General features: G+C 44.8%; 1 protein-coding gene across 2 annotated transcripts in view; it reads left to right on the top strand.

Moving 5' to 3' along the window:
* nup155 (nucleoporin 155) overlaps positions 1-27,608 on the top strand; it is a 283,923-nt gene that overhangs the window by 216,449 nt on the left and 39,866 nt on the right. For both annotated transcript variants that reach the window (XM_059974027.1, XM_059974028.1), the window contains exon 26: positions 4,842-4,995. In XM_059974027.1, coding sequence (XP_059830010.1) covers positions 4,842-4,995 — 154 coding nt within the window. The remainder of the gene's footprint in view (positions 1-4,841; positions 4,996-27,608) is intronic.

The raw sequence follows: 27,608 nt of genomic DNA, 5'->3' as shown, positions 1-27,608 counted from the left end.
AATCAGCTGGTCAGAAATCAGAAGTAAAACAACGATGGCAAAGTTTGGGAATCTTGAATGACAAGAATTTGCAAATGTTGTTGGAAAGGAAGTAATTTGTAAGGTTGAGAAGGCTGACATCACACAGTCTTTGAAGAATATGACAATAGCAAAATGGAGACTGAAGAGCAGACAAGTAGGTAGATTTTGGAAAGTTGCAAAGAAATAATAGGGTAGTTATCATAGGAGACTTCAACTTCCCTAATATTAATAGGCACATCCTTAGTGGAAAAGGTTTAGATGGGGCAGAATTTGTTGGATAATTTCAAGCCAGGTGATGTGGGCTGGCCGACTAAATAGAGCCATAATAGTTCTCAGACTTGGTAATGAACCTGGTCAGTTGACAGATCTGTCAGTGGGTAAGCATTTCAGAGATAGTAACCAGAACTCCAAGCTTGTCATGGACAAACATAGGAGCAGACAGTATTGGAGAGCATTTAATTGTGGGAGAGCTAATTATGAAGGTGTCAGGCAGGTATGTGAGCAAAATAGGGAAATGTTTAACGGGAATGTGGAGATTGTTTAGGAATCACATGTATGGGGTTCAAGCCATGTTTGACTTGTGAAATCTGTTGTTTTGTGACAGCAATAAAAACTGTAAATTACAACACGTATATACAAAAATAAGAAAATTATGTTAGAAGTGCTAAAATAGAGAGAAAAAGTAGTTAGGCAGTGTTCATAGATTCATTGTCCATTCAGAAATCTGCTGGTGGAGAGGAAGATGCTCTTCCTGAAACGTTGAGTGTGTGTCTTCAGGTCCCTGAACCACCTGTTGATGGTAGCAATTAGAATAAGACATATCCTGGGTGATGTGGGTTGTTAATGATGGATGCCGCCTTTTTGAGGTTGGATGCTACAGAGGCTCGTGCCCATGAGGAAGCTGGCTGAACTTACAACTATCTGCAGCATTTTTCCTGATGCTGTGCAGTGGTCACTCCATACCAGATGGTGATGCAACTTGTTAGAATGCTCTCCACAGTACATCTGTAGAAACTTGTGAGCGTCTTTGGTGATATATCAATTCTTCTCAAACTCCTCATGAAATATAGCTGCTGTTCTGCTTTCTTTGTAATTGCATCAGAATGTTAGGCCCAGGAACTCGAAAGTGTTCATCCTTTCCAGTCTGATTCCTCAATGAGAATGTTTGTTTTCTGGGCTGAGTTATTTTGCTTATTTTATTATCAGCAACAACAAGGGTGCATTAGAACATAGAATAGTACAACACATTACAGGCCCTTCAGCCCACAATGTTGTGCCAACCATCAAACCCTGCTTCCCATATAACCCCCCCACCTTAAATGCCTCCATATACCTGTCTAGTAGTCTCTTAAACTTCACTAGTGTATTTGCCTCCACCACTGACTCAGGCAGTGCATTCCACACACCAACCACTCTCTGAGTGAAAAACCTTCCTCTAATATCCCCCTTGAACCTCCCTCCCCTTACTTTAAAGCCATGTCCTCTTGTACTGAGCAGTGGTGCCCTGGGGAAGAGGCACTGGCTGTCCACTCCTCTTAATATCTTGTACACCTCTATCATGTCTCCTCTCATCCTTCTTCTCTCCAAAGAGTAAAGCCCTAGCTCCCTTAATCTCTGATCATAATCCATACTCTCTAAACCAGGCAGCATCCTGGTAAATCTCCTCTGTACCCTTTCCAATGCTTCCACATCCTTCCTATACTGAGGCGACCAGAACTGGACACAGTACTCCAAGTGTGGCCTAACTAGAGTTTTATAGAGCTGCATCATTACATCACATCTCTTAACTCTATCCCTCGATTTATGAGAGCTAACACCTCATAAGCTTTCTTAACTACACTATCTACCTGTGAGGCAACTTTCAGGGATCTGTGGACATGTACCCCCAGATCCCTCTGCTCCTCCACACTACCAAGTATCCTGCCACTTACTTTGTACTCTGCCTTGGAATTTGTCCTTCCAAAGTGTACCACCTCACACTTCTCTGGGTTGAACTCCATCTGCCACTTCTCAGCCCACTTCTGCATCCTATCTATGTCTCTCTGCAATCTTTGACAATCTTCTACACTGTCTACAACACCACCCACCTTTGTGTCGTCTGCAAACTTGCCAACCCACCCTTCTACCCCCACATCCAGGTCGTTAATAAAAATCACAAAAAGTAGAGGTCCCAGAACAGATCCTTGTGGGACACCACTAGTCACAACCCTCCAATCTGAATGTACTCCTTCCACCACAACCCTCTACCTTCTGCAGGCAAGCCAATTCTGAATCCACCTGGCCAAACTTCCCTGGATCCCATGTTTTCTGACTTTCTGAATAAGTCTACCATGTGGAACCTTGTCAAATGCCTTACTAAGATCCATGTAGATCACATCCACTGCACTCCCCTCATCTATATGCCTGGTCACCTTCTCAAAGAACTCTATCTGGCTTGTTAGGCACGATCTGCCCTTCACAAAGCCATGCTGACTGTCCCTGATCAGACCATGATACTCTAAATGCCCATAGATCCTATCTCTAAGAATCTTTTCCAACAGTTTTCCCACCACAGACGTAAGGCTCACTGGTCTATAATTACCTGGACTATCCCTACTACCCGTTTTGAACAAGGAGACAACATTCAGCTCCCTCCAATCCTCCAATACCATTCCCGTGGACAACGAGGACATAAAGATCCTAGCCAGAGGTTCAACAATCTCTTCCCTTGCCTCGGGGAATATTCCGTCAGGCCCCAAGGACTTATCCGTCCTAATGTATTTTAACAACTCCAATACCTCCCCTCCCTTAATATTAACATGCTCCAGCACATCAACCTCACTCATGTTGTCCTCACCAACATCAAGTTCCCTCTCAATGGTGAATACCGAAGAGAAGTATTCATTGAGGACCTCACTCACTTCCACAGCCTCCAGGCACATCTTCCCACTTTTATCGGTCCTACCTTCACTCCTGTCATCCTTATGTTCCTCACATAATTGAAGATTGCCTTGGTGTTTTCCTTTACCCTATTCGCCAATGTCTTCTCATGCCCCCTTCTTTCTCTTCTGAATCCCTTCTTAAGCTCCTTTCTTGCTACCCTATATTCCTCAATAGACCCATCTGATCCTTGCTTCCTAATCCTTGTGTATTCTGTCTTCTTCCACCTGACTAGATTTTCCACTTCACTTGTCCCCCATGGTTCCTTCACCCTACCATTCTTTATCTTCCTCACCAGGACAAATTTATCCCTAACATCCTGCAAGAGATCCCTAAACATCGACCAGATGTGTGTAGTACATTTCCCTGCAAAAACATCATCCCAATTCACACCCACAATTTCTAGCCTTATAGCCTCATAATTTGCCCTTACTCAATTAAAAATTTTCCTGTCCTCTCTGATTCTATCCTTTTCCATGATAATGCTAAAGGTCAGGGAGCAATGAATACTGTTCCTCAGATGCTCACCCACTGACAGATCTGTGACCTGACCCGGTTCATTACCTAATACTAGATCTAGTATGGCATTCCCCCTAGTCGGCCTGTCAACATACTGTGACAGGAATCCATCCTGGACACACTTAACAAACTCTGCCCCATCTAAACCCTTGGAACTAATCAAGTGCTAATCAATATTTGGGAAGTTAAAGTCACCCATGATAACAACCCTGTTATTTTTGCACCTTTCGAAAATCTGCCTCCCTATCTGCTCCTCGGTATCTCTGCTGCTACCAGGGGGCCTATAGAATACCCCCAGTAGAGTAACTGCTCCCTTCCTGTTCCTGACTTCCACCCATACTGACCCAAAAGAGGATCCTGCTACATTACCCACCCTTTCTGCAGCTGTAATAGTATCCCTGACCAGTAATGCCACCCCTCCTCCCTTTTCCCCCCCTCTCTATCCCTTTTAAAGCACTGAAATCCAGGAATATTGAGAATCCATTCCTGCCCTGGTGCCAGCCACGTCTCTGTAATGGCCACTACGTCATAATTCCATGTATGTATCCAAGCTCTCAGTTCATCACCTTTGTTCCTGATGCTTCTTGCATTGAAGTACACACACTTTAGCCCTTCTACCTTACTACCTTTACACCCTTTATTCTGCTTCTCTTTCCTCAAAGCCTCTCTATATGTTAGATCTGGCTTTACTCCATGCACTTCTTTCACTGCTCTATCGTTCCGGGTCCCATCCCCCTTTGCAAATTAGTTTAAACCCTCCCGAACCATGCTAGCAAACCTACCAGCAAGGATATTGCTCCCCCTCGAGTTCAGATGCAACCCATCCAATCTGTACAGGTCTCACCTTCCCCAGAAGAGATCCCAATGGTCCAAAAATCTAAAACCCTGCCCCCTGCACCAACTCCTCAGCCACGCATTCAACTGCCATCTCCTCCAATTCTTACCATCACTATCACGTAGTACTGGCAGCAATCCTGAGAACGCCACCCTTGAGGTCCTGTTCTTCGGCCTTCTGCCTAGTTCCCGAAACTCACACTTCAGGACCTCATCCCTCTTCCTGCATATGTCGTTGGTCCCAACATGTATCACGACCTCTGGTTGCTTTCCTTCTCATACCAGAATGTCATGCACCCGGTCAGAGACATCCCGGACCCTGGTTAGTATTAGTAAGCTTGCCTTATTCCTGAATAAATTAGTGTATTTGGCCCAGAATAGATCGTCAGAGATGACAATGGAGCGAATTTTTGCCTGGCACCAGAGGTTGTGGACGAGGTACTGAACTACTTTGCATCGGCATTTATTCAGAAGAATAACATGGTGGGCAAAGGGAGGAGTATGCTGGCGCACATGGGCCTTATATATATTGTACTTGTATTCTTCAGGGTGAATTGTTACAAGTGCATCTCAGACACACTACAGGAGCTGGTTAACCAGAGTAAAGCAGCTCCACAGTCTCCGAGCGTTCCAAAACTACCTGGACCGCCAGTTCTCTCATCTGATCCCAATATGCTGAGTAATGAGGAGGCAACACAACATGTGAGTATCTGTTCTGGGTGACTGGAGCATCTGCGTAATGTTCAAGTATTACCTAATTTAGGAAGTTATCAAGATATTAAGGATAGCTCATGAAGCTGGGAAAATGTTTTTCATGTTTTGGAATTCCAGGCAAAGTGTAAAAATTTGACCCAGAGGAATACACACAAAATGCTGGAGGAACTCTGCAGGTTAGGCAGCAACAATGGAGAAGAATAAACAGTAAATGTTGGGCCTTGACTGTTCTTCAGGAATTCCCTGTCTGCCAATGCCATCTCATCTCCTCTTTTTTCCCTGCCATTTTCCTTTGTAACTGTACTCCAAATCTTCCTCCTAGGTCAGACAGTTTAATATTCCAGTTACAGATGATATGCTTGACCTGAGTGTGATGGATCGATTTGAAAAGCAAATTGCAGTTTTGTTGAAATGGAATAGGAGTAATGGTGAACATAGAATAGTTCAGCACAGTACAGACCCTTTAGCCTAGGATGTTGTGCATACTCCACAATCTTTCTAAGCCATTCCTCCTACACAGCACATAACCCTCCATTTTACATCCGTGTGACTACAGGCTTAAATGTTCTTACTGTATCAGCTTCTCTCACCATTCCCAGTAATGTGTTCCAATTTAAGAAAACGTACCTCTGACATCTCCTTTAAACTTTACTCACCTTAAATGGATGTACTATGGTACTGGCCATTTCTACCTTGGTTGAAAGGTGCTGTCTGTCTACTCTATCTATGCTTCTTAATCTTATACATCTCAATTGAGGTAGCCTCTCATCCTCTGTTACTCCAAAGAGAAAATCCCTAGTACATTTAACCTCAGCTCATAATTCAGTCAGTGTCCTGGAGCTGGTTGTGATTACAGGAGGAATGAAGATGGACTAACGCCTCTTGACATCAATGGATCTGGGATTGAGAGGAAAAACTGCTTCAAGTTCCTCTGATCCACATCACCGAGAACCTCACGTGGTCTGTGCACACCAGCTATGTGGTGAAAAAGGCACATCAACGCCTCTTTCACTTCAGATGGTTGAGTAAGTTTGGTATGGGCCCCCAATTCCTAAAAGCTTTCTACAGGGGCACAATTGAGAGCATCCTGACTGGCTGCATCACTGCCTGATGTGGGAATTTTACAGGACTCTGCAGAGACTGGTGCGGACAGCCCAGTACATCTGTAGTTGTGAACTTCCCGTGATTCAGAACATTTACGAGGAGAGGTGTGTAACCAAATGCCTGTAGGATCACTGGGGACACAAGCCATCCCAACCACAATGTATTCCAGCTGCTACCATCCAGGAAGCAGTACCACAGTATAAAACCCAGAACCAACAGGCTGCAGGACAGCTTCTTCCACCAGGCCATCAGACTGATGAACTCACGCTGATTTATGTGTACTCTATATTGCATTGACTGTTTTATTTATAAATTACTATGATTGCACATTGCATATTTAGATGGAGGTGTAACGTAAACATTTTTACTCTTCACGTATGTGAAGGATGTAAGAAATAAGGTCAATTCAATGGTAAACCTCCTCTGCACCTTCTATAATGCTTCCACGTCCTTCCTATAAAGCAGTGAACAGAACTAAACATAATACTCTAACCAGAGTTTTGTAGAGCTGCAACATAACCTCGTTCTTGATCTCAGTCCCCTGAGATGCTTGACTAATCTGTTGGAGTTTTTTGAGGGTGTAACAAGGATGTTAGACGAGGGTAAGCCAGTGGATGTTGTGTACCTAGATTTTCAGAAGGCATTCGATAAGGTGCCACATAGGAGATTGGTGAGTAAAATCAGAGCTCATGGCATTGGGGACAGGGTTTCAACATGGATAGAAAACTGGTTGGCAGATAGAAAGCAAAGGGTAGCAGTGAATGGGTGTTTCTCAGACTGGCTGGAGGTGACTAGTGGGGTACCACAGGGCTCTGTATTGGGACCACAGCTCTTTACGATTTATGTCAATGATTTAGATGAGGGCATTGAAAACTATATCAGCAAGTTTGCTGACGATACTAAACTGGGTGGCAGTGTGACATGCGAAGAGGACGTTAGGAGAATACAGGGAGACTTGGATAGGCTGAGTGAGTGGGCAGATACTTGGCAGATGTCATTCAATGTGAATAAATGTGAAGTTATCCACTTTGGAAGCAGGAACAAGAGGGCAGAGTATTGTCTGAACGGTGTCGAGTTAGGTAAGGGAGAAATGCAAAGAGACCTAGGAGTCCTAGTTCACCAGTCAATGAAGGTGAATGAGCAAGTGCAATAGGCAGGGAAGAGGGCAAATGGAATGTTGGCCTTTGTTACAAGGGGAATTGAATACAAGAGCAAGGATGTTCTTTTGCATTTGTACAGGGCCCTGGTGAGACCACACCTGGAATATTGTGTACAGTTTTGGTCTCCAGGTTTAAGGAAGGACATTCTGGCAATTGAGGAAGTGCAGCGTAGATTCACTAGGTTGATTCCTGGGATGGCAGGGCTGTCTTACGCAGAGAGATTGGAGAGATTGGGCTTGTACACGCTGGAATTGAGGAGATTGAGAGGGGATCTGATTGAAACGTTTAAGATAATTAAAGGATTTGATAGGATTGAGGCAGGAAATATGTTCCAGATGTTGGGAGAGTCCAGTACCAGAGGGCATGGATTGAGAATAAGAGGTCAGTTATTTAAAATAGAGTTGAGGAGGAGCTTCTTCTCCCAGAGAGTTGTGGAGGTGTGGAATGCACTGCCTCGGAAGACGGTGGAGGCCAGTTCTCTGGATGCTTTCAAGAAGGAGCTGGATAGATATCTGATGGATAGGGGAATCAAGGGATATGGGGACAAGGCAGGGACTGGGTATTGATAGTAAATGATCAGCCATGATCTCAGAATGGCGGTGCAGACTCGAGGGGCCGAATGGTCTACTTCTGCACCTATTGTCTATTGTCTATTGACTAATGAAGACCAGCACACAATATGCCTTCTTAAACCATCCCATTAACTTTTGCAGCAACTTTGAAAAAAAACTGTGGACTTGTATCCCAGATTGTTTTGTTCTTCCACACTGCAAAGAATCCAGCCATTAACTTTGAAATCTGCCTTCAAATTCAGTCTTCCAAAGTGTATCACTTCACACTTTTCTAGATTGAACTCCATCTGCCACTTTTCCACTCAATTCTGCATTTTGTCCATGTTCTTTTGTAACCTATGACAACCTGTGCAGGCGCATGGACATCAGCAAGTTAGACTGGCAGGAAGAGTTTAAAAGGAGATCAGTTTTTCTTCAGGGGTTTGATCAAGGCATGCCTGCAGGTGCGAGGACATCAGTAAGTTAGACCGAAACATAGAAAACCTACAGCACAATATGGGCTCTTCAGCCCACAAGGTTTTGCCGAACATGTCCCTACCTTAAAAATTACTGGGATTACCTATAACCCTCTATTCACTAAGCTCCATGTACCTATCTAAAAGCCTATTAAAAGACTTATCATATCCGCCTCCACCACTGTTGCCGGCAGCCCATTCCATACACTCACCACTCTCTGTGTAAAAAAAAAAAACTTACCCCTGACATCTCCTCTGTACCTGCTCCCCAGCACCTTAAACCTGTGCCCTCTTGTGGCAACCATTTCAGCCCTGGAAAAAACCCTATGACTATCCACACGATCAATGCCTCTCATTAACTTATACACCTCTATCAGGTCACCTCTCAACCTTTGTCGCTCCAAGGAGAGAAGGCTGAGTTTACTCAACCTATTCTCATAAGGCATGCTCCCCAGTCCAGGCAACATCCTTATAAATCTCCTCTGCAGCCTTTCTATGGCTTCCACATCGTTCCTGTAGTGAGGCGACCAGAACTGAGCACAGTACTCCAAGTGAGGTCTGACCAGGGTCCTATATAGCTGCAGCATTACCTCTCGGCTCCTAAATTCAATTCCACAATTGATGAAGGCCAATACACTGTACGCCGCCTTAACCACAAAATCAACCTGTGCAGCTGCTTTGAGCATCCTATGGATTCGGACCCCAAGATCCCTCTGATCCTCCAAACTGCCAAGAGTCTAACCATTAATACTATATTTTGCCATCATATTTGACCTACCAAAATGAACCACTTCACACTTATCTGGATTGAACTCCATCTGCCACTTCTCAGCCCAGTTTTGCGTCCTATCAGTGTCCCGCTGTAATCTCTGACAGCCCTCCACACTATCTACAACACCTCCAACCTTTGTGTCATCAGCAAACTTACTAACCCATCCCTCCACTTCCTCACCCAGGTCATTTATAAAAATCACCAAGAGTAAGGGTCCCAGAACAGATCCCTGAGGCACACCACTGGTGACCGACCTCCATGCAGAATATGACCTGTCTACAATTACTTGCCTTCTGTGGGCAAGCCAGTTCTGGATCCACAAGGCAAAGTTCCCTTGGATTCCATGCCTCCTTACTTCCTGAATAAGCCTTTCATGGGGTACCTTATCAAATGCCTTGTTGAAATCCTTACTACATCTACTGCTCTTTCTTCATCAATTTGTTTAGTCACATCCTCAAAAAATTCAGTCAGGCTCACACCTCTCCAAATGTTCATAAATCCTGCCTCTCAGGATCTTCTCCATCAACTTACCAACCACTGAGGTAAGACTCACTGGTCTATAATTACCTGGGATATCTCTACTCCCTTTCTTGAATAAAGGAACAACATCCGCAACTCTCCAATCCTTCAGAATCTCTCCCGTCCCCATTGATGATGCAAAGATCATTGCCAGAGGCTCAGCATTCTCCTCCCTCGCCTCCCACAGTAGCCTGGGGTACATTTCATCCAGTCCCAGCGACTAATCCAACTTGATGCTTTCCAAAAGCTCCCGCACATCCTCTTGCTTAATATCTACATGCTCAAGCTTTACAGTCTGCTGCAAGTCATCACTGCAATCACTAAGATCCATTTCCATAGTGAATACTGAAGTAAAGTATTAATTAATTTCCTGTGCTATTTCCTCCGGTTTCATACACACTTTCCCACTGTCACACTTGATAGATCCTATTCTTATGTCTCATCCTCTTGCTCCAAATACTTGTAGAATGCCTTGGGGTTTTCCTTAATCCTGTCTGCCAAGGCCTTCTCATGGCCCTTTCTGGCTCTCCTAATTTACTACTTAAGCTCCTTCCTGTTAGCCTGATAATCTTCTAGATCTCTAACATAACCTTGCTCTCTGAACCTTTTGTAAGCTTTTCTTCTTGACTAGATTTATTACCTCCTTTGTACACCACAGTTCGTGTACCCTACCATAACATCCGTCTCATTGGAACGTACCTATGCAGAACTCAACACAAATATTCCTTGAATATTTACCACATTTCTTCCGCACTTTTCCCTGAGAACATCAGTTTCCAGTTTAAGCCTCCAATTCCCTGCCTGATAGTCTCATACTTACTCCAATTAAATGCTTTTCTAACTTGTCTGTTCCTATCTCGCTACAATGCTAATGTAAAGGAGATAGAATTATGATCACTATCTCCTAAATGCTGTCCAGCTGAGAGTTCTGACACCTGACCAGGTTCATTTCCCAATACCAAATCAAGTACAGCCTCTCCTATTGTAGGCTTATCTACATCCTGTGTCAAGAAACCTTCCTGAACACACCTAACAAACTCCACCCCATCTAAACCCTCACTCTAGGGAAATACCAATCGATATTTGGGAAATTAAAATCTCCCATTACGACAAGTCTGTTTCTATTACACCTTTCCAGGATCTGTTTCCCTATCTGCTCCTCAATGTCCCTGTTACTATTAGGTGGCCTATAAAAAATACCCAGTATAGTTCCTGACCCCTTCCTGTTCCTAACGTCCACCCACAGAGACTCCATAGACAATCTCTCCATGGTGTCCACCTTTTTTGCAGTTGTAACACTATCTCTGATCAACAGTGCCACACCCCCACCTCTTTTGCCTCCCTCCCTGTCCTTTCTGAAACATCTAAAACTCGGCACTTGAAGCAACCAATCCTGTCCCTGAGCCATCCAAGTCTCTGTAATGACCACCACATCATATCTCCAAGTACTGATCCACACTCTAAGATCTGCTTTGTTCACAACACTCTTTGCATTAAACTAGACACATCTCAAGCCTTTGGTCTGATCGCGTTCCTTCTCTATCACCTGCCTATCCTCCCTCTCGCACTGTCTACAAGTTTTCTCTATTTGTGAGCTAACCTCCTCTTCAGTTCAGTTCCCACCCCCCCAACAATTCTAGTTTAATCTCTCCCCAATGGCCTTAGCAAAACTACTTGCCAGGATATTGGCCCCCCTGGGATTCAAGTGCAATCCATCCTTTTTGTACAGGTCACCCCTGCTCCAATACCTCAGCCACGCATTTATCCTCCACCTCATCCTATTCCTGTTCTCACTGTCACGTCGCACAGGCAGTAATCCCAAGATGACTACCTTTGCGGTCCTGTTCCTCAACTTCCTTCTTAACTCCCTGTAGTCTTTTTTTCAGGCCCTGTTCCCTTTTCCTACCTATGTCATTGGTACCAATATGTACCAAGACCTCTGGCTGTTCTCCCTCCCACCACAAAATATCTTGGACGTGATCTGAAACATCCTGGACTCTGGCATGTGGGAGGCAAACTACCATCCAAGTTTCTTTCATGCGTCCACAGAATTGCCTTGTTGACCCCCTAACTAAAGAGTCCCCTATCAATACTGCCTTTCTCTTCCTTTCCCTACCCTTCTGAGCCGCAGGGCCGGACTCTGCCAGAGGCACAGCTACTGCCGCTTCCCCCAGGTAAGCTGTCCCCACCAACAATACTCAAACAGGAGTACTTATTGTCAAGGGGTACAGCCACAGGGGTACTCTCTAGTACCTGACTCTTCCCCTTCCCCCTCCTAACTGTGACCCACTTATCTGTCTTCCGAGACCTTGGTGTGACCACTTGCCTATAACTCCTCTCTATCACCTCCTCGCTCTCCCTGACTAGGTGAAGGTCAGGGAGAGTGAGGTGATAGATAGGAGCTACAGGCAAGTAGTCACACTGGGGCCTTGGGAGACAGATAAATGGGTATCAGTCAGGAGAGAGAGCAAGAGTCAGATACCAGAGAGTACTCCTGCGGCTGTCCCCCTTAACAATAAGTACTCCTGTTTGAGTACTGTTGGGGGGGGGGGGGGTACCTACCTGGGGGAAGCAACAGTGGATGCGCCTCTGACACGGGGTCTGGCCCTGTGGCTCAGAAAAGTAGGGAAAGGAAGAGGATGGCAGTATTGATAGGAAACACTATAATTAGAGGGTCAGTTAGGTGATTCTGTGGATACAGAAAAGAAACACAAATGGTAGTTTGCCTGCCAGGTGCCAGGGTCTGGAATGTTTCTGATTGCATCCACAATATCCTGAAGTGGGAAGGTTGACTTGGGTAGGAAAAGGGAGGAGGTCCTGAAAACAGAGTACAAGAAATTAGGAAGGAAGTTGAGATGCAGGACCTCAAAGGTAGTAATCTCAGGATTACTGCCAGTCCCGTGCGACAGTGAGTATAGGAATAGAGTGAGGTGGAGGATAAATGCGTGTCTGAGGGATTGGAGCAGGGGGCAGGAATTCAGATTTCTGGATCATTGGGACCTCTTTTGGGGCAGGAGTAACCTGCACAAAAAGGACGGATTGGACTTGAATCTGAGGGGGACCAATATTTCGGCAGGGAGGCTTGTTGTGGCTATTGGGGAGAGTTTAAACTAGAATCACTGGTGGGTGGGAAGCAAACTGAAGGGATGGTGGAAAGGGCAGTTAGTTCACAAATTGAGAAATCTTGTACACAGTGTGAGAGGGAGGATAGGCAGGTGATAGAGAAGGGATACGCTCAGACCGATGGTTTGAGATGTGTCTATATTAATGCAAGAAGCATCATGAACAAAGCGGATGAGCTGAGAGCATGGATCAGTACTTGGAGCTATGATGTTGTAGCCACTACAGAGATGGGTGGCACAGGGGCAGGAATGATTACTTAGAGTGCCAGGCTTTAGATGTTTCAGAAAGCACAGGGAGGGAGACAAAAGTGGTGGGGGCATAGCACTGCTGATCAGAGATAGTGTCACAGCTACAGAAAAGGAGGAAGTCATGGAGGGATTGTCTCCAAAGTCTCTGTGGGTGGAAGTCAGGAACAGGAAGGGGTCAATAACTGTACTGAATATTTTTTTATAAACCACCCTATAGTAACAGGGACATCAAGGAGCAGATAGGGAGACAGATTCTGGAAAGATGCAATGATAACAGGATTATCGTGGTAGGAGATTTTGATTTCCCCACTATTGATTGACATCTCCCTAGAGCTAGGGGTTTAGGTGGGGTGAAGTTTGTTAGGTGACTTCAGGAAGGTTCTTGACACAATATGTGGATAAGCCGTCAAGTGGAGAGGTTGTACTGTGATCTGGTATTGGGAAATGAATCTGGTTAGGTGTCGGGTCTCTCAGTGGGAGAACATTTTGGAGATGGTGATCACCATAGCATTGGAGAAGGATAGGAACATAGAACATAGATTAGTACAGCGCATTACAGGCCCTTCAGCCCACAATGTTGTGCCGACCCTCAAACCCTGCCTCCCATATAACACCCCATCTTAAATTCTTCCATATACCTGTCTAGTAGTCTCTTAAACTTCACTAGTGTATCTGCCTCCACCACTGACTCAGGCAGTGCATTCCACGCACCAACCACTCTCCGAGTGAAAAACCTTCCTCTAATATCCCCCTTGAACTTCCCTCCACTTACCTTAAAGCCATGTCCTCTTGTACTGAGCAGTGGTGCCCTGGGGAAGAGGCGCTGGCTGTCCACTCTGTCTATTCCTCTTAATGTCTCTTCTCATTCTCCTTCTCTCCAAAGAGTAAAGCCTGAGCTCCTTTAATCTCTGATCATAATCCATACTCTCTAAACCAGGCAGCATCCTGGTAAATCTCCTCTTTACCCTTTCCAATGATTCCACATCCTTCCTATAATGAGATGACCAGAACTGGACACAGTACTCCAAGTGTGGCCTAACTAGAGTTTTATAGAGCTGCATCATTACATCACTTCTCTTAAACTCTATCCCTCGACTTATGAAAGCTAACACCTCATAAGCTTTCTTAACTACCCAATCTACCTGTGAGGCAACTTTCAGGGATCTGTGGACATGTACCCCCAGATCCCTCTGCTCCACCACACTACCAAGTATCCTGCCATTTACTTTGTACTCTGCCATTTCTCAGCCCACTTCTGCATCCTATCAATGTCTCTCTGCAACCTTCAACAATCCTCTACACTAACTACAACACCACCAACCTTTGTGTCGTCTACAAACTTGCCAACCCACCCTTCCACCCCCACATCCAGGTCGTTAATAAAAATCACAAAAAGTAGAGGTCCCAGAACCGATCCTTGTGGGACACCACTAGTCACAACCCTCCAATCTGAATATACTCCCTCCACCACGACCCTCTGCCTTCTGCAGGCAAGCCAATTTTGAATCCACCTGGCCAAACTTCCCTGGATCCCATGCCTTCTGACTTTCTGAATGTCTACCATGTGGAGCCTTGTCAAATGCCTTACTAAAATCCATGTAGATCACATCCACTGCACTCCCCTCACCTATATGCCTGGTCACTTCCTCAAAGAACTCTATCAGGCTTGTTATGCAAGATCTACCCTTCACAAAGCCATGCTGACTGTCGCTGATCAGACCATGGTTCTCTAAATGCCCATAGATCCTATCTCTAAGAATCTTTTCCAACAGCTTTCCCACCACAGACGTAAGGCTCACTGGTCTATAATTACCTGGACTATCCCTACTACCTTTTTTGAACAAGGGGACAACATTCGCCTCCCTCCAATCCTCCAGTACCATTCCCATGGACAACGAGGACATAAAGATCCTAGCCAGAGGTTCAGCAGTCTCTTCCCTTGCCTCGTGGAGCAGCCTGGGGAATATTGCGTCAGGCCCCAGGGACTTATCCGTCCTAATGTATTTTAACAACTCCAACACCTTCTCTCCCTTAACAGTCAACATACTCCAGAACATCAACCTCACTCATATTGACCTCCCTGTCATCAAGTTCCCTCTCATTGGTGAATACCGAAGAGAAGTATTCATTGAGGATCTTGCTCACTTCCACAGCCTCCAGGCACATCTTCCCACTTTTATCTCTAATCGGTCCTACCTTCACTCCTGTCATCCTTATGTTCCTCACATAATTGCCTTGGGGTTTTCCTTTACCCTACTCGCCAAAGCCTTCTCATGCCCCCTTCTTGCTCTTCTCAGCTCCTTTCTTGCTACCCTATATTCATGAATAGACCCATCTGATCCTTGCTTCCTAAACCTCATTTATGCTGCTTTCTTCCATCTGACTAGATTTTCCACTTCACTTGTTCCTTCACTCTACCATTCTTTATCTTCCTCACTGGGACAAATTTATCCCCAACATCCTGCAAGAGATCCTTAAACATTGACCACATGTCCATAGTACATTTCCCTGCAAAAACATCATCCCAATTCACACCCGTAAGTTCTAGCCTTATTGCATCATAATTTGCCCTTCCCCAATTAAAAATTTTCCTGTCCTCTCTGATTCTGTCCTTTTCCATGATAATGCTAAAGGTCGGGGAGTGGTGATAACTGTCCCCCAGATGCTCACCCACTGACGGATCTGTGACTGGACCCAGTTCGTTACCTAATACTAGATCTAGTATGGCATTCCCCCTAGTCGGCCTGTCAACATACTGTGACAGGAATCCATCCTGGACACACTTAACAAACTCTGCCCCATCTAAACCCTTGGAACTAATCAAGTGCCAATCAATATTAGAACCCAGAATCAGAATCAGAATCAGACTTTAATCGCCAAGTACCTGTGCACATACAAGGAATTTACTTCTGGCAGATGTTGTCTCTCTGCTCATAACAATAATAATAGGGAAGTTAAAGTCACCCATGATAACAACCCTGTTATTTTTGCACCTTTCCAAATCTTCCTCCCAATCTGCTCCTCGGTATCTCTGCTGCTACCAGGGGGCCTATAGAATACCCCCAGTAGAGTAACTGCTCCCTTCCTGTTCCTGACTTCCACCCATACTGACTCAAAAGATCCTGCTACATTACCCACTCTTTCTGGAGCTGTAATGGTATCCCTGACCAGCAATGCCACCCTTTTTCCCCCCTTTCTATCCCTTTTAAAGCACTGAAATCCAGGAATATTCAGAATCCATTCCTGCCCTGGTGCCAGCCAAGTCTCTGTAATAGCCACTACATCATAATTCCGTGTATGTATCAGTTCATCAGCTTTGTTCCTGATGCTTCTTCCATTGAAGTACACACACTTTAGCCCTTCTACCTTATAAACCTTTATACCCTTTATTCTGCTTCTCTTTCCTCAAAGCCCCTCTATATGTTAGATCTGGCTTTACTCCATGCACTTCTTTCACTGCTCTATCGCTCTGGGTCCCATTTCCCCCCTTGCAAATTAGTTTAAACCCTCCCAAACCATGCTAGCAAACCTACCAGCAAGGATATTGCTCCCCCTCGAGTTCAGGTGCAACCCATCCAATCTGTACAGGTCCCACCTTCCCCAGAAGAGATCCCAATGGTCTAAAAATCTAAAACCCTGCCACCTGCACCAACTCCTCAGCCACGCATTCAATTGCCATCTCCTCCAATTCTTACCATCACTATCACAACTGGCAGCAATCCTGAGAACGCCACCCTTGAGGTCCTGTTCTACGGCCTTCTGCCTAGTTCCCAAAACTCAACTTCAGGACCTCATCCCTCTTCCTGCCTTTGTCGTTGGTCCCAACATGTATCACAACTTCTGGTTGCTTTCCCTCTCGTACCAAGATGAACAGACAAGTTAGGAAAGCGTTTCATTGGAGTAAGGGGAAATATGAAGCTATCAGGCAGGAACTTGGAAGGATAAATGGGGAACTGATGTTCTCAGGGAAATGAATTGAATGATCTTTATTGTCATCTTACATAGGTACAATGAAACTGTTTAGCTTTCTCCCCGGCAATTAAATAAAGCGGTAGATAAAAACAAGACAGTAATTTAAAAAAAAAGTATTAAATAGATAAAAAGCAGAAAATAAGTTGCAGCAGCACCAGAATATCACAAAGTGCCGTTTGTGCAAGTATTGCGTCCTTGTGTGTGCTCACAGTTTCAATCATTGCTCTGTGGGAGTCGTGTGATGGAGACCACATCTCTGGGGTAGAAGCTGTTCTTCAGTCTATTTGTTCTGGCTTTTAGTGTCCTGAACCTTTCGTTGGACAGCAGCGGGTTAAACAGGGAGTGACCAGGGTGTGTGGTGTCTCTGGTTATGCTGATTGCGTTCCTCCTGAGTCTGCTGGAATAGATGGTGTCCAGTCCTGGGAGCTCCATCCTGACAACTTGCTGGGCCGCCTTCACCACGCAATGCAGGTCTTGTCGCTCAGCAGCTGTGCAGCTGGCATACAACACTGTGGCGCTGTTGGTCAGGATGGTTTCAATTGTGCTTCTGTAGAAGTTAAGCAACAGCTTTTGTGGGAGTTTGGTCTGCTTCTTCTTTCTGAGGAAGAAGAGTCTTAGTTGTGCCTTTTTTACAAGCAGCGAGGTGTTGGTGGTCCATGTCAGCGAGGTGATGGTGGTCCATGTCAGCGAGGTGATGGTGGTCCATGTCAGCAAGGTGATGGTGGTCCATGTCAGCGAGGTGTTGGTGGTCCATGTCAGCGAGGTGATGGTGGTCCATGTCAGCAAGGTGATGGTGGTCCATGTCAGCAAGGTGATGGTGGTCCATGTCAGCGAGGTGTTGGTGGTCCATGTCAGCGAGGTGTTGGTGGTCCATGTCAGCGAGGTGATGATGGTCCACATCAGCTGTTTTGACAACATAACCCCAAGGAACTTCAGGCTTTTCACACTTCCCACTACCTCTCCATGTATATGGAGGAGCGTGTGTACTCTGTCCTTTGATCTCCTGGAGTATGATCATCTCTTTAGAAGCGTTAAGGACCAGGTCGTTGTCCTTACACCACTCTGTCAGATGATCCACCTCGAGTCTGTAGGCTGTTTCACCCTTGTCTGAGATCAGGCCAACCACTGGTATCGTCTGCAAATTTAATTATGGAGTTGGAGGTGTAGATGGGGGTGCAGTCATGTGTGAAGAGTGTGTAGAGCATAGGGCTCAGCACACAGCCCTGCAGGGTGCCTGTTTTTAAGATGAGGGTGGTGGAGGTGTGCTTCCCTATTCTGACTTGCTGTGGTCGGTCTGTGAGAAAGTCCATGACCCATGAGCACAGGGAGGAACCAAGGCCAAGAGTGTTCAGTTTGCTGACCAGTTTATAGGGGATGACTGTGTTAAATGCAGAACTGAAGTCCACAAATAACATCTTCACATAGGTGCTCAGTTCCTCTAAGTGAGTCAGAGCAATATGGAGGGCTATAATGATTGCATCCTCTGTAAATCCCCTTGTACAGCAGAAATGTGGCAAATGTTAAGGAGATATTCGTGTGGTGTTCTGCATAGGTACATTCCAGTGAGACCGGGAAAGGATGGTAGGATACAGGAACTGTGGTGTACAAAGGCTGTTGCAAATCTAGTCAAGAAGAAAAGAAAAGCTTACAAAAGGTTCAAAAAACTGGGTAATGTTAGAGACCTAGAAGATTTTAAGGTTAGCACTGAAGGAGTTTAAGAATGAATTAGGAGAGCCAGAAGGGGCCATGAAAAGGCCTTGGCGAGCAAGAATAAAGAAACATAAAAATACAACTGCAGATGCTCTGGATCAAAGAATACATACACAACACTGGAAGAACTCATCTGGTCAGGCAGTATCCGTGCGAAAAGAGTAGCCAACGTTTTGGGCCGAGACTCTTCATCAGGAATAAAGAAAACCCCAAGACATTCTACAAGAGGATAAGACATGAGAGAATAGAACCAATCAAGTGTGATGGTGGGAAAGTATGTATGGAACCGGAGGAGATAGCAGAGCTACTTAATGAATACTTTCCTTCAGTATTCACTATGGAAAAGGACCTTGGCGATTGTGTGGATCGCTTACAGCCGACTGAAAAGCATATAGTTATTAAGAAAGAGGATGTGCTGGAGCTTTTGGGAAGCATCAAGTTGGATTCGTCATTGGGACTGGATGAGATATACTGGAAGCTACTGTGTGAGACAAAGGAGGAGATTGCTGAGCCTCTGGCAATGATCTTTGCATCACTTAATGGGACAAGAGAGGTTCTGGAGGATTGGAGGTTGAAGATGTGGTTCCCTTATTCAAGAAAGGGAGTAGAGATAGCCCAGGATATTATAGATCAGTGGGTCTTACTTCAGTGTTTGGTAAGTTGATGGAGAAGATCCTGAAAGGCAGGATTTAGGAACATTTGGAGAGTCAAAATATGATTAGGAATAGTCAACATGGCTTTGTCAAAGGCAGGTAGGTTGTGCCTTATGAGCCTGATTGAATTTTTTGAGGATCTGACTAATGTTACGTATCCCGTAACTGGATAACTTACCAGCAAAGATAGAGAGGTCTGTTGAAGTCTGATGTCACTATTTTCAAACGTTTTTATTTATAAAGGGGCACAAAAGTAAGATTAATGCAAACATTCAGATAATGCACATTATCAATACGCAATCTAAAGCCCGGATATAGTCATAATCATCATTAATCTCGGCTGTTGTCTAGGGGATAATATTTTCCTGTCCATTGGAAATCTAAAGAGTCATTCAAAAGTCTTTCGAGGAATTGCTGGGTGTCACGTGTCTTAGAGGAATCGGTGAGAACGAAAAGAAGACTTGCCCGTATCTTTTTGACCATTCCGTTAAAATCAGGGGAGCATTGGTTTCCCCGTTGTTAGTTCGAAGTCCCTCTCGGTAGTATCAGCCACCCGCTCCCCAGGCAAAGGGGTTAGGAGTGAACGTGGCGCTGAGTGGCTTCCAGCTCTCCCGGGAACGTTGAGCGAGCAAGTTCCTCTGGTGCATCGCTAGGGTACTGCCTCCTGCAGTCCGCTTTTATCTTTACTTGCAGAGTTGTAGTTGTCCATCAAAGTAGGGGGGATGCAATTTCCACCCCCACATGGCCCGAGGGTGTTCAGGTTCATGATAGTTGTCACGTAGCCAGGACTTGCATGTGACACAGGTGCCTCTAAGAACAAATGGTCAAAACCGTTGCATTGTCTCTCACTTCCGAGTCCCGAATTAATAGCGATCTTGCGATTCTCCAGAAGGAGGGGGCTGCTCCCGCTCCTTCGGCCCCTCAGAGCTGTGGTACCTTCATAACACTAAACACATTGATGAAGGAAGAGCAGTAGATGTAGTGTATATGGATTTCAGAAGGGCATTGGATAAGGTACCCCATACAAGGCTTATTGAGAAAGTAAGTAGGTGTGGGATGCAAGGGGATCTTGCTTTGTGGATCCAGAATTGGCTTGCCCACAGAAGGCAAAGAGCAGTTGTAAACAGGTCATATTTTGCATGGAGGCCTGTGACCAGTAGTGTGCCTCAGGGATCTGTACTGGAACCCCTGGAAATCCAAAGCAAATCACACAAAATGCTAAAGGAACCCAGATCACTGGCATCTATGGGAATGAAAAATCAGTTGACATTTTGGGCCGAGACTCTTTGGCAGCACTTGAAAGAAAAAAAGTTGAGGAGGAAAGTAAAAGTGTTGGGGGAGAAGGGTGGAGAAACATAAGCTGATAGATGAAACCAGGAGGGGGAGGAGTGAAGTGAAGAGCTGAGAAGTTGATTGGTGAAAGAACAAGATTGGTCAAATGGGCAAAGAAGTGGCAGATTGAATACAGTGTGGGAAATGTATGATAATCCATTTTGGGAAAAGGAACAATAGTGTGGACTATTATCTAAACGGGGAGAAGGTTCAAACATCAGAGGTGCAGATGGACATAGAAGTCCTCGTGCAAGACCCCCAGAAGGTTAATTTACAGGTTGAGTCTGTGGTAAAGAAGGCAACTGCGATGTTGGCATTTATTTGAAGAGGAATAGAGTATAGTAGTAGGCCTCCGTTAGTCTCAATAGACCATGGATTTGCAGGGTGCAAGCCTGGGCAAGGTTTTTTTTAAATGGAAGACCGGCAGTTGCCCAAGCTGTAAGTCTCCCCTCTCCACGCCACTGATGTTGTCCAAGGGAAAGGCATTAGGACCCATACAGCCTGGCAGAGTCGTCGCAGAGCAATGTGTGGTTAAGTACCTTGCTCAAGGACACACACGTGGCCTCAGCCAAGGCTCGAATTAGCGATCTTCAGATCACTAGATGAACGCCTTAACTACTTGGCCATGTGCCAACACAGTATAAAAGCAAAGAGATAATGCTGAGCCTTTATAAGACAAGTTAGGCCACATTGTTAACAACAGTTTTGGGCCCCATATCTCAGAAAGGATGTGTTGTCGTTGGAGAGGGTCCAGAGGTGGTTCACGAGGATTATTCCAGGAATGAAGGGGTTAACATGCAGAGCATTTGGCAGCTTTGGGCCTGTACTCACTGGAATTTAGAAGAATGAATGGGGGATCTCATTGAAGCCTACCGAATCTTGAAAGGACTAGACTGGGTGGATGTGGAGAGGCTATTTCCTATGGTAGGGGTATCCAGAACTAGAGGGCACAGCCTCAAAGTTGAGGGGCGACCTTTTAGAACAGATATGGAGCAATATTTTTAGTCCGAGAGTAATAAATCTGTGGAATGCTCTGCCACAAACTGCAGTGGTGGCTGAGTCTGTGGGTATATTAAAGGTGGAAGTTGATTGTTCCCTGATCAGTCATTGCATCATAGGGTCTGGTGAAAAGGCAGATGTATGGGGTTGAGTGGTATCCAGAATCAGCCTTGATGGATTGATGGAGCAGACTCGATGGGCTGAATGGCTTAATTCTGCTCCTCTGTCTTGTGTTCTAAGTGCTACACCTGGCCCTATGCCTCTTCCCTCACTACCATTCAGTGCCCTAAGCAGTCCTTCCAAATGAGGCGACACTTCACCTATAAGTCTTTTGGGCTCATATACTGTGTGCTGAACATCGATTTCTTGAACTAAGAGTAATGCCCCCCCCCCCCCCATCGTCCCCCTCCCTTTTTCCCTCTCTCACCATCTCTCCTTGCCTGCCCATTTCTGGTGCTCCTCCTACCCCCTCTTCTACCTCCCCCCACCCCGTCTCCACCTTTTCTTTCTTCCAGAGCCTTCTGTCTTCTCCTATCAGATTCCTCCTTCTCCAGCCCTGTATCTCTTCCACCAATCAACTTCCCAGCTCTTTACTTCATCTCTCCCCCTGCCTTTTAACTCTATTACTCATCTTTTTTTTTCCCCCCAGTCCTGCTGAATGGCCTTAGCCCAAAATGTTGACTACACTCTTTTCCATTAATGCTGTCTGGCATGCTGTTCCTCCAGCATTTTATGTATGTTGCATGGATTTCCAGCATCTGCAGATTTTCTCTTGTTTATGGCAGCTCAATGTTCCAAGCTTCTGATTTAGACATTACTTCCCATGTACTTCCATGAGATTCATTTTCTTGCAGGCATGCACAGTAAAATAAAGAAATAGAACCAAATTATTGAAAAACTGCACACAGTTTACATCCGAATTAGAGAGACTAATATCCTAGCGGGAAGGTTTGCTAATACTGCACTTTGGGGTTTAAGCTAGAGTTGCAGGAGGATGGGAACCAGAGCGCCTGAATAGTTGGTGGAGAGGTTGTGGAGACAGTTGTTGTTGAGACCTCAGACAAAGCCAGGAATCAAAATGTTGAGCGTAATGGAATAACAAAAGTATTATATATGAATGCACGAAGTATAAGGAATAAAGTAGATGAGCTTGAAGCTCAGTTGGAAATTGGCAAGTACGATGTTGTGGGAATAACAGAGACATGGCTTCAAGTGGACAGGGCCTGGGACATGATTATTCAAGGATATACATCTTATCAAAAGGACAGACTGACTGGCAGAGGGGGTGGGGTGGCTCTGTTGGTGAGGAATGATATTCAGTCCCATGCGAGGGGGGACATAGAATCAGGGGATGTAGAGTCAGTATGGATAGAACTGAGAAATTCTAAGGGTAGAAAGACCCTAATGGGAGTTATCTACAGGCCCCCAAACAGCAGTCTGGATGTAGGGTGTAAGTTGAATTAAGAGTTAAAATTGGCATGTCGCAAAGGTAATGATACAGTTGTCATGGGGGATTTCAACATGCAGGTAGACTGGGAGAATCAGAATGGTACTGGACCCCAAGAAAGGGAATTTGTGGAGTGCCTCCAAGATGGATTCTTGGAACAGCTTGTACTGGAGCCTACCAGGGAGAAGGCAATTCTAGATTTAGTGTTGTGCAATGAACCGGATTTGATCAGGGACCCGGAGGTAAAGGAACCATTAGGAGGTAGTGACCATAATATGACATGTTTTAACCTACAATTTGAGAAGGAGAAGGGAAAATCAGATGTGTCAGTATTACAGTTGAACAAAGGGAACTATGGAGCTATGAGGGAGGAGCTGGCCAAAGTTCAATGGAGCAATACCCTAGCAGGGAAGACAGTGGAACAACAATGGCAGGTATTTCTGGGAATAATGCAGGAGGTGCAGGATTGGTTCATTCCAAAGGGGAAGAAAGATCCTAAGGGGAGTAAAAGGCGGCTGTGGCTGACGAGGGAAGTAAAGGGCAGTTTAAAAATAAAAGAGAAGAAGTATAATATAGCAAAGATGAGCGGGAAACCAGAGGACTGGGAAGCTTTTAAAGAGCAACAGAAGATAACAAAAAAGGCAATACGCCAAGAAAAAATGAGGTACGAAGGTAAACTAGCCAAGACTATAAAGGAGGATAGTAAAAGCTTCTTTAGGTATGTGAATAGCAAAAAAATAGTTAAGACCAAAATTGGACCATTGAAGACAGAAACGGGTGTATTTATTATGGGGAACAACGAAATGGCAGATGAGCTGAACAAATACTTTGGATCTGTCTTCACTAGGGAAGACACAAACAATCTCCCAGATGTAATAGTGGCCAAAGGAACTAGGGTAAAGAATGAACTGAAGGAAATTTATATTAGTCAAGAAACGGTGTTGGATAGACTGTTGAGTCTGAAGGCTGATAAGTTCCCGGGACCTGATGGCCTGCATCCCAGGGTACTTAAAGAGGTGGCTCTAGAAATCGTGGATGCATTGGTAATCATTTTCCAATGTTCTATAGATTCAGGAACAGTTCCTGCTGACTGGAGGGTGGCTAATGTTGTCCCACTTTTCAAGAAAGGAGGGAGAGAGAAAACAGGGAATTATAGACCGGTTAGCCTGACGTCAGTGGTGGGAAAGATGCTGGAGTCAATTATAAAAAAGGAAATTACGACACATTTGGATAGCAGGAGAAAGATCAGTCCCAGTCAGCATGGATTTATGAAGGGAAAATCATGCTTGACTAATCTTCTGGAGTTTTTTGAGGATGTAACTATGAAAATGGACAAGGGAGAGCCAGTGGATGTAGTGTACCTGGACTTCCAGAAAACTTTTGATAAAGTCCCACATAGGAGATTAGTGGGCAAAATTTAGGGCACATGGTATTGGGGGCAGAGTACTGACATGGATTGAAAATTGGCTGGCTGACAGGAAACAAAGAGTAGCGATTAACGGGTCCCTTTAGGAATGGCAGGCTGTGACCAGTGGGGTACTGCAAGATTCGGTGCTGGGACCACAGCTATTTACAATATACATTAATGATTTAGATGAAGGGATTAAAAGTAACATTAGCAAATTTGCTGATGACACAAAGCTGGGTGACAGTGTGAAATGTCAGGAAGATGTTATGAGAATGCAGGGTAACTTGGACAGGTTGGGTGAGTGGGCATATATATAGCAGATGCAGTTTAATGTGGATAAATGTGAGGTTATCCACTTTGGTGGCAAAAACAGGAAGGCAGATTACTATCTAAATGGAGTCAAGTTAGGAAAAGGGGAAGCACAACGAGATCTAGGTGTACTTGTACATCAGTCAATGAAAGCAAGCATGCAGGTACAGCAGGCAGTGAACAAAGCTAATGGCATGCTGGCCTTTATAACAAGAGGAATTGAGTATAGGAGTAAAGAGGTCCTTCTGCAGCTGTACAGAGCCCTGGTGAGACCCCACCTGGAGTATTGTGTGCAGTTTTGGTCTCCAAATTTGAGGAGGGACATTCTTGCTATTGAGGGAGTGCAGCGTAGGTTCACAAGGTTAATTCCCGGAATGGCGGGACTGTCATATGTTGAAAGATTGGAATGACTGGGCTTGTATACACTGGAATTTAGAAGGATGAGAGGGGATCTTATTGAGACATGTAAGATTATTAAGGGATTGGACATGCTGGAGGCAGGAAGCATGTTCTCGCTGATGGGTGAGTCCAGAACTAGAGGCCACAGTTTAAGAATAAGGGATAGGCCATTTAGAAAAACTTTTTCACCCAGAGAGTGGTGGATATGTGGAATGCTCTGCCCCAGAAAGCAGTGGAAGCCAAGTCTATGATTGCATTCAAGAGAGAGTTAGATAAAGCTGTTATAGATAGCGGGGTCAAGGGATATGGGAAGAGGGCAGGAACAGGGTACTGATTGTGTATGATCAGCCATGATCACAGTGAATGGTGGTGCTGGCTAGAAGGGCTGAATGGCCTATTCCTGCACCTATTGTCTATTGTCCTGAGCTGCATCTATTTCAGTGCAAAAAATATGGGAAAAGTAGATGAGCTCAAGGATCAACACGTGGAATTATGACATTGTAACCATTAGTGAGCGTTGGTTGTAGGAGGGACAGGACTGGCAGCTGAATATTCTGGGGTTCTGTTGTTTCAGATGTGACAGAGTGTGAGAGATTAATGGAGGTGGGATAGTCAGAGAAAATGTCATGGCATTGCCCAGAGAACTCTTTACTCCAGTGAGGCCTTATCGGTGAGACTGAGAAATAAGAAAGGTATAATCACGTTAATGAGGCTGTATTATAGACCATCCAACAGTCCTAGAATTTTGAGGATCAGATTTGCAGAGAGATTACGGACTGTTGCAAGAAACTTAAGGTTGTTATAGTTGGTTTGTCAAATGTGTTGGGAAAGTTTCCTTAATCAGTATGTGGAAGTCCCAAAGAGAGTGAGATACTTAATCTGCTGTTTTTTTATTGATTCATTTACGGGATGTAGGCATCGCCAGCGAAGCCAGCATTCGTTGCCTCTTCCTAGCTGCCTTTGAGAAGGTGGTGCCTTCTTGAACTGCTGCGGTCCCTGAGGTGTAGGTACAGCCACAGTGCTGTTAGGGAGGGAATTCTATGAATTGACTCAGCAACAATGAATGCTAGAATCGATTGTTAAGGATCTGTTTTCGGGGTACTTGGAGGCACATGATAAAACAGGCTGTAGTTGGCATGGTTTTTTCAAGGGAAAATCTTGCCTGACAAATCTATTGTAGTTCTTTGTAGAATTATCAAGCAGGATAGACAAAAGGGAATTAGTTCATGTTGTGTACTTGTATTTTCAGAAGGCCTTTAACAAAGTGCCACACATGAGGCTGCTTAACAAGCTATGAGCCCATGGTAATACAGGGAAATTATTAGAAAGGATAAAGCAGTTGCTGATGGCGGGAGTCAAAGAATGGAAGTAAAGGGAGTCTTTTTTGATTGGCTGCCAGTGACTAGTGGTGTTCCAAGTGGGGTCTGTGTTGGGTCTGCTTCTTTTTACATTATATGTCAATGACTTGGATTATGGAGTTGATGGGTTTGATGCAAAGTTTGTGGATGATACGAAGAATAGTGGAGGGGCAGGTAGTTTTGAGGAAGTAGAGAGTCTACAGAGGACATGGACAGATTAGGAGAATGGGTAAAGAAGTGGTAGATAGAATATAGTGTCAGGAAGTATATGGTCATGCACTTTGGTAGAAGAAAGAAAAAGGTAGACTATTTTCTAAATGGAGAGAAAATTCAAAAATCTGAGGCACAAAAGGACAACCTCAGAATAACCATATAACAATCACAGCACGAAAACAGGCCATCTCGGCCCTCCTAGTCCGTGCCGATCTCTTAATCTCACCTAGTCCCACCTACCTGCACTCAGCCCATAACCCTCCACTCCTTTCCTGTCCATATACCTATCCAATTTTACCTTAAATGACACAACTGAACTGGCCTCTACTACTTCTACAGGAAGCTCATTACACACAGCTATCACTCTTTGAGTAAAGAAATACCCCCTCGTGTTTCCCTTAAACTTCTGCCCCCTAACTCTCATGTCCTCTCGTTTGAATCTCCCCTACTCTCAATGGAAACAGCCTATTCACGTCAACTCTATCTATCCCTCTCAAAATTTTAAATACCTCGATCAAATCCCCCCTCATCCTTCTACGCTCCAATGAATAGAGACCTAACTTGTTCAACCTTTCTCTGTAACTTAATTGCTGAAACCCAGGTAACATCCTAGTAAATCGTCTCTGCACTCTCTCTAATTTATTGATATCTTTCCTATAATTCGGTGACCAGAACTGCACACAATATTCCAAATTTGGCCTTACCAATGCCTTGTACAACTTTAGCATTACATCCCAACTTCTGTACTCAATGCTTTGATTTATAAAGGCCAGCGTTCCAAAAGCCCTCTTCACCACCCTATCTACATGAGACTCCACTTTCAGGGAACTATGCACAGTTATTCCTAG

The sequence above is a fragment of the Hypanus sabinus genome, chromosome 7 (assembly GCF_030144855.1).
Source record: "Hypanus sabinus isolate sHypSab1 chromosome 7, sHypSab1.hap1, whole genome shotgun sequence".
NCBI lineage: Eukaryota > Metazoa > Chordata > Chondrichthyes > Myliobatiformes > Dasyatidae > Hypanus > Hypanus sabinus.
The sequence above is the reverse complement of the archived record's forward strand: the minus strand, read 5'-3'. Positions and strand labels throughout refer to the sequence as shown.